Source organism: Sinohyriopsis cumingii, chromosome 8 (genome assembly GCF_028554795.1).
Source record: "Sinohyriopsis cumingii isolate HCF-2022 chromosome 8, ASM2855479v2, whole genome shotgun sequence".
In the NCBI taxonomy this organism is placed as follows: domain Eukaryota; kingdom Metazoa; phylum Mollusca; class Bivalvia; order Unionida; family Unionidae; genus Sinohyriopsis; species Sinohyriopsis cumingii.
Window position 1 is genome coordinate 92,971,849 of NC_142968.1, and position 16,871 is coordinate 92,988,719.

General features: G+C 35.8%; 1 protein-coding gene across 1 annotated transcript in view; it reads right to left on the reverse strand.

The window, feature by feature from the left end:
- LOC149794152 (SID1 transmembrane family member 1-like) overlaps positions 1-16,871 on the reverse strand; it is a 156,399-nt gene that overhangs the window by 82,813 nt on the left and 56,715 nt on the right. Inside the window, exons 11-14 of the mRNA XM_089968233.1 lie at positions 16,582-16,655; positions 14,126-14,192; positions 8,309-8,457; positions 5,780-5,828 (exon numbers count right to left, since the gene is read on the reverse strand). Coding sequence (XP_089824359.1) covers positions 5,780-5,828; positions 8,309-8,457; positions 14,126-14,192; positions 16,582-16,655 — 339 coding nt within the window. The remainder of the gene's footprint in view (positions 1-5,779; positions 5,829-8,308; positions 8,458-14,125; positions 14,193-16,581; positions 16,656-16,871) is intronic.

Here is a 16,871-nt window from a genome sequence, read left to right on the forward strand (position 1 = left end):
ATACACTGCTGTCGATGTAGACGATGCCTGGAAAGGGGAGACAGCAGAATCTCTAGTGCGAGTGAAAGCCCAGGGGTTGATGAGGGCTAAAGAGAAAAATGGTAAATTGATAATGGTGTGGTTGTAAATGCGGAAACTAGCCACAGATGGGGTGGATAGAAACGTGGAAGTAAACATCTGTCAGATCAAGACTAATAGTATACTTGCCACGTCTGATGGGAAGGAGGAATTACATCACCCTCCCCAGATTGAATATGGTGAAAAGACTCCAGGCGATGATGAGCCTCTACCTGCTGTTTGCATGCCAAAGGTCTTGAGTAACTCATTGGAGAAAGCGTCCCTAGCACAAACTCCCATGCCTTTTATGAGTGCCTGCATCCTCTGTTACCAAAAGGCATCCATCTTCCAATCTGGCAGTGTATCGTGTGGCGGGGTGAGGGGCTTGTCGATGTTTGAACTGACCTGGATCAGCCCCCAAACCTTCTGAGTGAACAAGCAAGTCCATTTCAAATCAGTTTCATACAGCCACTGTACTATTGCATGAGAGGGGTTGATCTGGGTGCACATGCAACTATCAATGACTCATCACCCCTACTGTGCGCCGAATTTTCATCTGTTTCAGCTTCAAGCTCAACATAAAGGTCATGCAGGGTGGCCTTGACGACTCCACTCAGTCGTATCTGGGTAAGAAACAAGCTCTCCCCTGAATATAAGCCGTGAGTACTCTAATATCCAGCATCAATGGTAAAGAAAGCACTGCAGGCACCATACACAATGCCGGACTTTCCAGTGCTGCCTGCATCATTGTCCTTTCCTGCCATGGTCAGCTTTGCCATCACTGCCAGCATCTCCATCTCTGGCCTTTCCCATACTGTAGGCATTACTACACTACTAACCTTTCCAAAACTGCTGGCCTTTCCAGCACTGTCACTGCATAGATGTCGGTCCTGCACACATCTGTGCTAGCCACTCCAAAGCCCTGGAAGAATGGGCAGATTTCTCATCAAAATCGCCGCTGAAATAATTATATGTTGCCAACTGCACAGCTAGATGGATGGATCTATCCTAAGGTCCCCATAAACATTGTGCAGTTGGCCCATTTTGACTAAGAGGTCTCCATGCTGGGTCCAGCTGATCAATCGTATATCCCATGTACACTGACTTACCAGCCTATCTGGGTTGCCTAAAAATGGGGAATATTCCACTAATGTTTTGCTCAGATTAAAGAGTTCATCTTCAACTCTTGTTACCGCATGACGCATCTTATCCAGCAACGGATGGTTCCATCTTTTATCCTCTCCATTCCCTTAAGTAACAGTATATGTTGGTTCCATGCAACAAACTTTAGCTTGGAGGGAGGATTCCAGCAACCCCCACAAGGTTTTACCACTGTGGCTGATTTGGGGATGAGACTAAGGATGTCAGAGGTATCCTGTTGTGACCTCAACCATATCTCTTTCCCGCTTGCTGCTTTATGAAGTGCAGTTTGCCAACCAAACGCAGCATATTCAGCTCCTTCCATTCTATGTGATCTATGTGAACGTGCCTGTCATATGTGTACTAAACATTCCTCCTGAAATGACACAAGATGAGAGAAAACAAAGCATAGCTTAGCAAATTAGTATGTGTGTGTGTGATTAGGATTTTTAATGTAGCTTTAACAAGGTTTCAGTCATATCGCTACGATGTCTGCAGTGTGGCAGTTTACAGTGATGTCTAGCACTGAGGCATCATGTGCAGACATGTAGCATGATGTCCCACCTAGTCACATTATCATGACACCAGGCCGACCAGTGATAACACTAACCTCTTGATACTGAGCGCCCAGTGAGGCACCTGTTAGTACCATCTTTGTAAGTCCTTGGTATGACTCGACCGGTTTCGAACCCATGACTTCCTGCTTCCGAGGCAGGCAAATTAGTATGTGACTAACTAGCTAATAGTCTAAATCATCGGAAGCCCATACTACGTAATCTGTATATCAGAAACAATGTCTACATAACATAACAAAGCAGGAGTCATGGCGGACTTCAATGCTTTGAAATTGCATATAGATCGATTAAATAAACATTCTGCAGAAACACCACAAAAGACAAACTAAAGCTAAAACCAACAAAGGGTTGAAAGTACTAGATCACTAAAACATTGCCATAACTAACAGACCCATAAACGTGTTGTATCATAAATGTATGTCCTATATTAATTTTAAGCACACTGCTTAGTTAATAGAGAAGGGACAATAAATACATACTATAAACCAAACCAGAGTCAGGGTAGGCTATCATGCTTCGATACCAGAAACACACCCAAGAAGAAACTAGTAATATGTTGAAATTACTAGGCTGCTGAAAAAAAACACTTTTGTAACCACATGTTATAGATGCCATGCAACAGAAACCATGTATACATAATATAAACAAAACTGGAGTCATGATAAACTTCCATGCTCTAAAGTGGCCTGTAAAATGTTTAATTGATATATGCTAAAACGACACAAGAAACATAAACTAAAGCAGAAACTAGTAATGTGTGAAATTACTAGCTGCTAATGTTGTTGTTGTTGTTGTTCTAGGGTTTAACGCCATTTTTCAGCACAAGATAGGCTATACATGGTGGCCAGTATAACTGGTGGAGGAAGAACCCTGGCAAACCCAGGGAAGAACCACCGACCCACGAGAAGCTACTCTCAGGCTTTCCCACATACCCATGCTAGCCGAGCCTTGGACTTGAATCCACGCAGACAGAGGTGAGATGGCAGTGATCCGGAATGGACAGTGCTTTAGACCACTCGGGGCCCCCTTACTAGCCGCTAAAAACACTGTCATAACTAACAGATCAGTGAAGTGTCAGGCCCTGTATAAAAGTTATGTAGCATGCTTTGTTAATAATAATTCTATTAAAACAGTATGAAATAAGAATAAATTAAGCATAATTATTAAGCAGCACTTCAGAATTTGCTATTAAGAGTTCCGTAGTGGAAGGAGTAAGTGAATAAAGTCAAATGTACACTAACCTGTAATGACCTTGTATAAGGTCAATGATAGTGGTGGGATGGGTGTCCTACAAGACAAAGTCCTGACAAGTGTCGAATCTCTCAAAATATTGGCAAAAATTGTAAAATAAAGTGTACAACCTGCAGTAAATTGATAAATCCGCAGTATAAATGCAAAACTGCTGACACCTGGTGGTATCAAAGGGAGGTAATGGGCAAGAGTTATTGCAATTTGTCTATCTAAAATTAGACAATAAAAAACGATTTTTGTCTTTTAGTAGAGCTGGATTCACAAGGTAGCCGGTAAATATTCCTAACATTATGTGATTGGAGAACATATTCGAAGGACAAACTTATTTACCTGTTTATTCATCCAGCATAATAAAAATACATCAAATTAAAGTTCTGTACTTTAAAGTTTGGAATCTTTGCTGCAAGAAGACCCAAGTTAGCAACCTTCACTGGTCTGGTGTTTTATGACAGAGCAACACAGGTTTTTAGTGACACGGTAATCAATACCGTTGCCCGAGAACACAGCCCAGCAGGAAACTTGGATCTGATGCTAGAATTTAAACCTGCACACTTGTGATCACGAGTCTGGCATAAAACTACTAAGCCACCATAGCTCCTTGACAAATTAGAATAATATACACAATTCAAAACTACAGTATATTCCCTAATTAACGCCATGGCATCTTCCAAAGTGGCTGGGTGAAGGAGGGGCATTTATTTGAGCACAATAATGAAAGCTAAAGTTGTTCTTTTGATGTATGTTTATAATGACCACATGTACATATGGGGATCTTTCTGCTGCTTAATTCAGTCATCATAAATATCGGCACATTTAAAATGATCAATCAACACATTTTTTCCACTCACCACCTGCCGCTCAGCTATTGCATCATGTTTAACACTACATGTGTGCCTGTGACTTTAGTAATTTATACACTGATATATAAATTGTAAAATTGTTATCAACTGAGACTGCTGCAGCATTTTGTTGTAATGATGGATCTGAAGCAGACAGGTATTAAAAGGCACAGGTCTTACACTGCATATTTCAATTTTTATAAATCTTAAAACAGGGGCAATGGGTAATTAGATTGGGGCATTAATTAGGAAATATATAGTATCTTCCATTGTCAATATAAAAAAACGAAATGGAATGTCCTAGAAAAATTGAGTTTCAGAGGTATCTGAAAAAGACCTTTAGTATTTTGTCCAAGAACAGGTGACTCTGAGCACATCTTAGCAGACAAATCGCAGGTCATGAATTTAAGGATTTCAAAAAAATAAACTGTGTGTATTGACCACTATCAACTAGCCAAACAGTTAGCCAAATAAAGTGTTCCAGTTAAAGAAGAAATACACATCTTTAGCTATGAAAACTGGGACCTGTCTGTTTGGTTGTTAGCTTTTTGACAATGCATGTATGTTATAGAGCCTGAACATCTTATAGAGTCAACACTAGTGGGTGGTTCAAGGCCCACAAAGTGAAATTCACTTCACACAGCAATAACTCTACCTGATTTTGTTTTAATATAGTGTAATAAGAAGTATTTTTTTTTAAAAGAGGAAAAAGAGAAAAATAAGTCTCATGTTCAGTAGTCAATTTTGGTGCTCATTTTATGATCATAAAGACCAGAAATTACATAGCTATCTACAGAATTCACACCAAAAATTCACACATGATCCTTCAAAAGCAAGCGATAAACATAATTTTTAATGCCCTGTCTGTAGCAAATTAGAACTCAATAAACATATTCAGGTCAACTACTAATAAAATTAATCACCATCTCCACTATATCATCAAACAGACACATGAAAAGACGACTTCTGCTATGGAAGCTGTGGCTGATTTTCAAATGTAACAGATTTTTGAGGTTCCCATTTTATGTTATACAATAATTAAGTGAAGCAGAATAATAAAGATTTTACTATTTTCATAAACTCTAAAATAATATTTCATAATCACTTTTATAACCAGACATGAAAATACATGTATGCAAATACGTACGTTTAAAATGACTATTCTGAGTTTTCTACACCTACTTCTCCCAATTATTGCCAACTTTGCCCTATTCTGGACGGAGAGAGGTAAGTTCATTTAAATATTCATCCAGCTTGGACCTGGTCTTATTATAATTAAATGCACTATTAAGATGACTTTTGGGAAGGAAAAAGGTACAATTATGGTTCTGATCAAGCAACATGTGACAAATATGAATGGAATGAGGGAAAATTTCTAGGAAGCAAGATTTAATAAGATTCAACTGGGATATTTCAAAATAAAAGTTCTGGGGCCAAAGTAGCAATATAACTGAAGGTTAACATTTAAAAAATAGTAAAAATGGATTTGGAAGAAATGTAAACATGATTTACAACAAGAAATAGAAAATATAATGCTGTTAAAAGTCTGCAAAATGTATATAAAAATAAGCTAAAGGTAACAAAAGTAAAATCAATTAATGTGAAACACTAGGGAAGGGACTAAAATCCAGAAGTCTGTTGGCGCTGAATATGAGACCAACTTTAGCATGTGTAACACCTACCCTGAAGCAAACTGTTCCCATTGAAATAACTGATGCATGAACAGACATTTCTGGGTAAGAATCACTTTTTTTTTCTCTAAGCGCCTGAACAGTATTCTTGATGTAGAATAATTATCAATTCTCCACATCAACAAGTGATTTTCAATAAAGAGTAGAATATAATACCATTAAGTATGGAAACTTTGAAACTGGCCTACTTAAAATGTACATTCAACAGCAACGATTTGGTCCATACCTGGTCATGTCCACCACTCTTCTGTACTGCTATTTTATGCAAAACATTCCTGAAAAAAAGACACAAGTGGAATATCTTTCTGACTGCACTTGGTGCCAACAACCAATCCCACACAGCTCAAGTCTTAAAGTGCAAGTAGATTTCTATGGGCGTTAGATCTAGGATGGCTTTCATGTAGTCACTAAATATGACCCTCTAACAACTATGGCATGTTGAATTACTAACTTTATATTTTTAAAAAGACTGCATGATGGATTTTCTGTTTCAGATTTTTATTTTAATTTTAAAACCAATGATTCATTTACTTGATAGTGAATTATGCATTTCTGCAAATTTCAGGAACTGACTCTTTTTGTCATTAGTTCAAACTCAAAGATATTTTTCACTACAGTCATTAGTGGCATTTTAATGAAAACTGAGAGACAACTGCGCAATCCTTCGTTTGTTAAATTTGTTGCTTAAATTAGAATCACCACCTGAAAGTTTAGATCACATCTGGCAATTTTAGCAATAAGCAGGTCCAACAGAGCTATATTGCCTGTTAATGCAGGGAACAATGCTGTTACAAATACAGTCAATTTTTATGTGACAAAAAGCCTATAATTCTGAAAGTGTGTTAGATTACTCCAACTACTGATACAAATATATATCACTCCTGCATTATAACAATGTTCAGGGGTGACATAAAAGTGCTGCATGTTCTGCATGTTCTAAGAAAGGTCATCTTTTCTTAAGGTAAGTTCAATTTCATATCTACACAAATCCTTCAAATGAAGACCATGTATATACTGATGTCATGCAGGACTACACTATACTGAGGTGCTTTATAGTGAGGAAGCTGTGTATTATTTAAAGAATCAAAAGTTAGATCCATTTACATACCTGTGTATGTATGCTAGAAATGTAAATCCATTAGTGAGGCAGATAATGAGAATTAATTATGGGTTCACTTGACTGAACATTAGCAGAACCCAATAATAATCATGTTTTCTGTCAGCAATTTGATTTCTGGGAATTGCTATATTTTAACCACATTTGGCATGCTGCTTAACTGGATGAGGTATTGAATGAGTTTTGATTTCCAGCCTTCTCTGTTGTCATTTAGGAGTTCTAGTCCTTGCCTGTAAATCTCTCTAACTTGTTTATTTTGACAGGTTAACTTTCCCAAACATTGCTTAACTTTAACTAAATCTGGCAAGCAGGTCTTTATTTAAAACAGTCCAGAATGAGTTTGATTTACAGTATTCCATAAAATCAAAGGGTTTGTGTCCCCTGATTGATTGTCCTATTAAAAAAATATTGATACCATGATTTAATTTTAAGTAATAATGAAACTTCTTCTCATTCATGAGGAAATCTCTGAGTTCAAATTCAATAATTACAAATTAATTACAACTCTGAAACTCGCTTCTCATTAATAAAATGTATCTGTGAAACAAAATATGTCATCAAGTATTCGCTTGGTTGTCGTGCTATCTTTGGTCACATTTGTGAATGAGTATGCTAATTTAAGGTAGTTTAATTAGATTACATTTCTCCCCCAAAATAGTAACAGTGTTCGATTGATCACTTGAAATGAGTTCACCTGACACTCGACCAGGGCTGCTAGCTCGCTTACACAGGTTGCATTTGCATGCCTTTTAACATTTCATTTATTCCACCCCCTTTATTTTATACAAATGTCAAATTAATACGGTAGTACAAGGAGGTCAGCTTAAAATTCAGTGCAACAATACAACACAAATATTTACGCAAAATTAGGTATAAAAAAATCTTCAGCACTTAGGTTCTCACAAAAAAGCTGTTATGGTAGATTGACATAGTTCACGTGTGAATACATCAGGGCACATTGTATTTATTATCAGTACACTTAAACCAAACTAAAAGATGTAACTAAAACACTAATTAGATAAAACTACTTATTTAATTGGTATTTATTTATCATAATCCAGTAAGCGTTAATGACATTTTGATTATCAAACTTTTTTTGCATACGGTTATTTACTGTGTACCAAAAATGTTGTTTGAAAACAAATTTTAACAAAATACATGACACTGTATTAAAAATTGATACATTTATAATCATTGATTCAAATTTCCAGGTCATATCAACCATTTCTGATGATATATCAAGGTTCAATTACAAATTTCTTCATGTTCAACAAACAGGGCTCAAATATTTTGTACTTTCTAGCAGAAAAAAATGGATCCACAAATGACCCTTCATTATATGTGGTTCACGAGTTATCAGTGAGCAAGTTATCAAGATAGTGGTGTAATAATATTGTCTTAATAAATAGATGATACGTGTTTCAACATTTCAGATCAAAATCATATAAGGATCTGAACTGTTGGTTAAACTTTCAATTTCAAATAAGACTTAAACAATTATGTATTAGTCATACAAACACAACATTCTGTTAGTAGAGTAGAATTTACTACATTTAGCAAAAGATATATCAAAGCTAAAAGGTATATTTATCGGTCTAAACAAGACTAAAACTTAATCAGTGTCTGCAGTTATATTACCTTCTTCCCACCATGAGAAGAAAAAGTATCCCCAGCATCAAGTAACCTATGTTACTGAAGACGTTGTTAAAAGAGCTAATGGGACCAAGTGGGTGGGCACAATCAAAGTTGTAATAACACAAATCTTGGTTCCCCGTCTCATTCAGAACCTGCCAAAAATTAATTAATGTCAGTAATTTTTTGTTCCGACTTCAATTACTCTAATTCATTACCAAGCACAATAAATGCACTACCCATGTATCTCTGCAGTTTCAAGTTTGACAATAACTCAGAAGTTGTAAAGAATTGGTGGTCTGTATTAGAATAACTATTTGAATGCTATTGCACTCATAAAGAAAAATTAACAAATTACAGTGAAACTGTCTTGAAAGACCACTCCTTCTGCCAAAACATAATGGTCTCTCATGACAGGTCATAACACTATATACTCAAACAAACTGTACATGGAGAACCTGGTCTCTATGGACAATTGGTCTTTCATAGCAGTGGTCCCTCAAAACAGGTTTACTGTAATATTATATGTCTCAATTTTAAATCAGAGGATATAGGAAATTCTAACTGATAATGAAACAAGCTGCCTAATACAATATGCCATAACCTTACCCCTCATTAATAATGTTATAATAATTAAATTAACAAAATGAGGATTCTAATGATAGCATGGTTGCAAAAAAGTGTTATAATACACAATGATAATGCTACAAGCCACTGCAACTTGTTTTCTTTTAGGTCAATAAGCATAATAGTAATAATAATAACAATAATGATAATGATAATAATAATAATAATAACAATAATAATAATAACAATAATGAGGACTTTGTATAGCGCCTAATCTTTAGAAGCTCTAAACACTTTACAACATTAGACAACACCTATAAGATAAAAAACATATAATGATATGATTACAAAAACAAACACCATGAAATTAGAAAACATTAAAAAAAACATGCTGAGAATATTTAAGGTAGGAAACATTATTAGGTCTTTAAGTTTGTTCTTGCAGTTGAAATAAGTGAGTTCTGAGAGCCCTCTTGAATGTGATCACTGTGTCTTTGTGTCTAAGTTCAGTGGGCAATTCATTCCACGTTGCTGGTCCTGGTATACAAAAGAACACTGTCCATATGACTGTTTTCATACTTGGAATAATGAGTATATGATTGTCAGAAGAGGAGCATAAGTATCTTGCTGGTGTGTACACATGGGTGAGGTTGGATAGGTATGTTGGATTAGAGTCCGTCAGTGAAATGTAGCACAGAGAACAAATTTTGTGTTTGATTCTGGATTGAATGGATATCCAGTGTAGGGTACAGAGCAGCGGGGAGGTGTGCTCTGATCATGTTACTCTAAGTATGATCCGAGCAGCTGTGTTTTGAACTTTTTGAAGCTTCTGGAGTAGATATTGAGATGAACCAGATATAATTGAGTTACAATAGTCCAGTCTTGAAAGTACTAATGAACACACAAGTGTTTTAGTGGCATCAACTGAAAGATATTTGCAAATTGAGCTGATGCGTCTCAGCTCAAGATATGTAGCCTTGCATATGTTCATGACATGTTGGTGCAATGTGAGAGTACTGTCCAGAGTAACACCTAGGTTTTGTACTGACTGTGTGAATTTAATGTTGGTGTTGCTGATATTTATTGTTTGAGGTAAAGGATGTGAATGAGAAAGTCTTTGTGTTGTGATCAGAATGGCCTCAGTTTTATCATCATTCATCTGCAGTTTGTTACATGTCACCCATGATTTTACATCAGAAATGCACCTCTCTACACCTGGATGGTAGCATCAACTTCAGTTGGGTGGCTAGATTTTTATATTTGAGTGTCATCAGCATACAATTAGTGAGACACTGGATGATGATCTAGGACACTTGAGAGCGAATGAGTGTACAGAATGAAGAGAACAGGTCCAAGAACAGACCACTGTGGAACACCACAACATAGATCAACTGGGTTGGAGTGTATTCCATTTGCAGATACAATTTGTGTCCTGTTGACCAAGTAGGACTTGAACCACAGTAAGGCTGTATCATGAATGCCAAATACATGCTGGAGACGGTGAAGAAATATATCATGGTCTATTGTGTCAAATGCTGCAGACAAATCAAGGAGGGTGAGGACTGTAATCTTTCCACTATCCAACGCAGAGAGAATGTCATTAACTACTTTTAGAAGAGTAGTTTCAGTACTGTGGCAAGGGCGATATGCAGATTATACATTGCTAAAAACGACTGTTTGAATTTAGATGCGATACAAGCTGGGATAGAACAACCTTTTCTAAGATTTTTTTATATGAATGAGAGATTAGAAACTGGCGGTACTTCTTTAAATCGTTATGGTCTAGTGTTGGTATCTTCAGCAGAGGCTTTACAACGGCAGTTTTGAAAAATGATGGGAATTCCCCGGATGAGAGAGAGGTATTAATAACATCAGTTAGTGAAGGCAATACTGGATCTAAGCACTCATGCAGCAGTGATGTTGGAATTGGATCAAGTTCACATGACTTTGAAATCAATAGAGACAGGTTCAAATGCTGCTAATGGTTGCCGCTCAAATTCTGTATCCCAACTGTCCCAACTGTATGATGATGACAAGTCAATTGAAATTGTGGTGTCAAGCTTATCTCTAATAGTTTGTACTTTGTCAAAGAAGAAATTTGCAAACATGTCCAGAAGGTCAACTGGAAGAAGGTAGTTGGAAGTGGTGTAGATTTGTTTCATTGACATCAACTTGTTAGTAATCTCGAAGAGCTCTTTGCAGCTGGAACTTTCCATGATCTTAGTAGTATAGTGGGCCGATTTCACTGCGTGGACTATATTTGTGACATTCTTTTTAGCGGCTTCATAGATTTGCTTATGAATAGTGAGTCTGGTGGAAAGCCAAAGCCTCTCAGCTTTACGGCAGTCTCTTTTAGCAGTGCGATGCTGGTCACTAACACTGCTATACCATGGAGAACACTTTTGAACTGATACTCTGGACTATGTAGCTGGGGCATGTTTGTCAAGTAATGAACACAGGCAGTTATCAAGTTGTTCTGTGGTAGGAGGTAAGCAAGATGTTAGGTTAGCTTGGATGTCGTGCATTAGTTTGGTTCTATTTATCATACGGAGATTTCTCTTAGTAGCAGATAAAGGTGCAGGGTTAGGGACTGATATGTCAAGATGGCATATAATGCAAAGGTGATCTGATGCAAGGTCATGGGATACCAGGGAGGACCTTAGAATGCTATCATCAGGTCTATGAAGAATCCTGTCTAAAATGTGACCATGTTTATGGGTGGGTTGGTTAACTGACTGTTTGTGGTTGAAAACATTAATGGAATCTATGAGTTTTGATGTATTTGGGCTTCTGGGACAGTCAAAGTGAAAGTTGAAATCTCCAAGAATAATCAGGTTGCCACCTATCAAATTTCCATAGTCCATGAAATTCGGAAACTGCTCCAAAAAGAGATAGTCAGGCAACTTGTTTTTCTACTAGGAGGAAGGCGGTATAGGTTCTTACAACTCTGTGGTCTTAAACTAAGTTTGGTAAAATTAAACAAATAATTCTTTTCCCTATAATGCAAAGTGAAAATTTGAAAGGCACTCACAGTATTGTGAATTTATTCCTAAACATTCCTAAAAGTTTCTATCACAAGTCCAAAAATATAGAGTATTCTGAATGAATTGCAGTGTTGTTCCAAATAAATTCTGATCTGATGTACCAACAGTCTTAAATATACTGATGTGCTAACAGTCTTAATGTATCACAATGATATAATCCAAAATCCAAGTAAACATGTTTATCAAAAAGTGATAATTATCTTAAATATAATCTACAACCAGAGACAAAAAATGACTAGGTAATATGTTGTGTACAAAATGACCCTTACAATCTACAAGCATGGAAAAAAAATTAAACACACAATATAGATACAACAACACAATGATACTGCTACACGTTCCTGCAACTTGCTTTCTGTTAGGTCAATAAGTGATATACTACACAATAATACTGCTACATGACACTAGTAATTATTTGTTAGGTCAATAAATGATATACTACACAATAATACTGCTACATGACACAATAATTGTTATTGTTAGGTCAATAAACGATATATTACACAATAATACTCCTACATGACACAATTGTTATTTGTTAGGTCAATAAGTGATACACTACACAATAATACTGCTACATGACACTAGTAATTGTTATTGTTAGGTCAATAAGTGATATACTACACAATAATACTGCTACATGACACTAGTAATTGTTATTTGTTAGGTCAATAAGTGATATACTACACAATAATACTGCTACATGACACTAGTAATTATTTGTTAGGTCAATAAGTGATACACTACACAATAATACTGCTACATGACACTAGTAATTGTTATTGTTAGGTCAATAAGTGATATACTACACAATAATACTGCTACATGACACTAGTAATTGTTATTTGTTAGGTCAATAAGTGATACACTACACAATAATACTGCTACATGACACTAGTAATTGTTATTTGTTAGGTCAATAAGTGATATACTACACAATAATACTGCTACATGACACAATAATTGTTATTTGTTAGGTCAATAAGTGATATACTACACAATAATACTGCTACATGACACTAGTAATTGTTATTTGTTAGGTCAAAAAGTGATATACTACACAATAATACTGTTACATGACACTAGTAATTGTTATTTGTTAGGTCAATAAGTGATATACTACACAATAATACTGCTACATGACACTAGTAATTGTTATTTGTTAGGTCAATAAGTGATATACTACACAATAATACTGCTACATGACACTAGTAATTGTTATTTGTTAGGTCAGTAAGTGATATACTACACAATAATACTGCTACATGACACAATAATTGTTATTTGTTAGGTCAATAAGTGATATACTACACAATAATACTGCTACATGACACAATAATTGTTATTTGTTAGGTCAATAAGTGATATACTACACAATAATACTGCTACATGACACTAGTAATTGTTATTTGTTAGGTCAATAAGTGATATACTACACAATAATACTGCTACATGACACTAGTAATTGTTATTTGTTAGGTCAATAAGTGATATACTACACAATAATACTGCTACATGACACTAGTAATTGTTATTGTTAGGTCAATAAGTGATATACTACACAATAATACTGCTACATGACACTAGTAATTGTTATTTGTTAGGTCAATAAGTGATATACTACACAATAATACTGCTACATGACACTAGTAATTGTTATTGTTAGGTCAATAAGTGATATACTACACAATAATACTGCTACATGACACTAGTAATTGTTATTGTTAGGTCAATAAGTGATATACTACACAATAATACTGCTACATGACACTAGTAATTGTTATTTGTTAGGTCAATAAGTGATATACTACACAATAATACTGCTACATGACACTAGTAATTGTTATTTGTTAGGTCAATAAGTGAAACATGACACTGCAACTTGCTTTCTATTAATTCAAAAAGTGATGCACTAAACAATGATGCTGCTACAAGACACTAGTAATTGTTATTCATTAAGTTACAATGTGGCATAAGATTTTTATGATGTGATGCACATCATTTAACTCCAGTAACATGTACAGCCCAAGTGGCAACAAGACAACAAAGATGGCATCTTGACATCTTTTGGTAAGTGCAATGTGTCCAAGCTGACTGAACAAAATTACTTACCTGATAATCAGTTTACAATAAAGGATGGCCTTATAATGGGGGACTACTGTACTCTAATGTTTGAAATAAAATTATGAACTATATTCACATGGAAACTTACTGTTTGGTATGTTAGAACCAGCTGTATAACAGGCAGACCATAAAAGATGGCAATCGTCAAGAGGTTTCTACAACCAGAAATAAGAATCATCTTTCAATTATGCACTTAGATTAAACTGAGCCAGAATTCAAATTTACTTCTGATTTCTATGCAATGGGAGAAAAACTTATCAAATATCCCCTTTTATTCACGCATTCTTTTCAAATTTTTTAATGGATAATTTTAAACAATGAAAAGACATTTGATGTTTTATGAAATATACTGTACAACACTCTGGAAAATCCCCATGTACAACCTTCTGGAAAATCCCCTTGTACAACACTCTGGAAAATCCCCATGTACAACACTCTGGAAAATCCCCATGTACAACCTTCTGGAAAATCCCCTTGTACAACACTCTGCAGAATCCCCTTGTACAACACTCTGGAAAATCCCCATGTTCAACCATCTGGAAAATCACCATGTTCAACCCTCTGGAAAATCCCCATGTTCAACACTCTGGAAAATCCCCTCATACAACCCTCTGGAAAATCCCCATGTACATAACTGGGGCTACGCTGAGATATATACTGCAAAGTCGTAACATTGATTTGTCTGCATTGCAGATATGGATTTACCCATCAATTCTGAATTTTAAAATATGATGTATGGGACATAAGAACGGATTTAAACTGCAGTCATGGGCAAGTAGATTTTTTCCTCATTTCTCAAACAGAACATACATTTTGGACCAGTAAGTCATCCCTTTTTTCTTACACTCTACTTAATGAACAAACACTCTACTTCCATGCAAATTTCATAGAATAACAGGATTTAAATACCTTCAATTTTACACAGAAAGTCTGTTAATTTACGGAACAGAATTTGGTTAAGTTTGGTATTTCACATGATTTACATTGTCGAATGTCTCTTGGGAATTAAACATAGTAGTAAAGGTTTCTAAGAACCTAATGACATTTCAATGCATGCCTTGAATCTAGACATGATTTTCAGTGTCTTTCTTACTTTGTCTGGATTTTTAAAACTTTCAATACAAGATTTCAGAATCAAAGTGTTTGGGCACTCATCCTCATGTTTAATGTCACTTTGTACACCAGCTTCAACTGAAAACTCATGCTCAAACATTGTCCAAAATATTGCTGTCCACATCAACTAATTCTAATTTCTTGGCAGCAGATATTATGAAATGCCCATAAACTGCTCATCACTATTTATGGTACCTTCCTGTTATTCCCAGTTGCAAAAGTGTCTTTTTTAAACAAACTAGGGGCCCCGAGTGGTCTAAAGCACTCTCTGTTACAGATCACTGCCATTTCACCTCTATCTGCATTGATTCAAGTCTCGGATTCAGCTAATGTGGGTAAGTGAGAAAGCCTGCCAGTAGCTTCTCATGGGTCGGTGGTTCTTTCCGGGGTTTTCCCCAGTTCTTCCTCCACCATTAATACTGGCCGCCATGTATAGCCTATCGTGTGTTTAAAAATGGCGTTAAACCTTACAACAACAGCAACAACACAATCTATCATTGTAATATAGATGCCCTTTCCTGTGTTGACAATTTACTGTGTTGAGAATCATTTATATACAGATTTTCAGTTTGAATACTAAAATCATCCTTTTTTGGGCAAAGGGATTTGTTTATAGGTAGACTGAGATGTGCTTATTTAAATATCATAAGGGGCCCCCGCATGGTATAAATCGCTCTCTGTTACGGATCACTGCCATCTCACCTCTGTCTGCATGGGTTGAAGTCTCAGATTCTGCCAATGTGGGTATGTGAGAAAGCTTGCTAGTAGCTTCTCGGAGGTCAGTGGTTCTTTCCAGAGTTTTCCTGGGTTCTTCCTCCACCATTAATACTGGCTGTCATGTATAGCCTATCATGTTCTGAAAAATGGCATTAAAGCCTACAACAACAACAAACAAACTAACAACATTGCTTATAATTACAAATATGACATCTTTTAATAATTTAAAATGTATAGCAATAAATCATTCCTGATATTTTAAGTGGAGTATTAAATATTTCAAGTTGTAAAAGTAATTCGAAGCTAGTGTGCGATACAGAAGCACAGACTGAACATCTGTACTGCATGCCTGATTAGTAGTTTAAGATTAATGTGTGTCAAACAAAAACAATTCATAAGTTGGTGCACATCTTCTGGTTAAGCTCCAGGTTAAATACCTTTTCTTGAGAACTTCACCATGCAGATCATTATCATAATAAACAATCATGTCTACCATAGTACCAGTGAAATTTTGTTCCTAACTGCCTCTATCCCCGTGACTATTCTCTTGTTTCGAAAATTCACGTTTCACTGATTATACTCAGTAGGTTACACATGTTATGTGCCTTTCTACCAATATAAGCAAAAGTCATAGGGGATAGAAGGCCATGACCTATATCAATGCCTAAAATAGAAAATGCCTATTAATCCACAACTGTAACAAAGACAACATACTTGGAATAGAGCCTATAATTCTTTGCTTGCCTTTTCTCACTTTTCCTTGCCAGATCCACCACATAAAGCTGTGTCTGGAATATATTCAAGGACATAGTTATAATTCCAAATATCTGGAAAATAAATACAGTAGACTTTTGTTGTCCAGAACAACTGTAATCTCTCAAACTAATGATGTGTTCATGGCAAAATAACGATATTTTATAAAGAAATAAAGAAATAAAGCTTTGTATTAGGCAAACAGTGTTCCCTAAAACTCCAGAACTTTACCGATTTTCCTTTAAAAATCA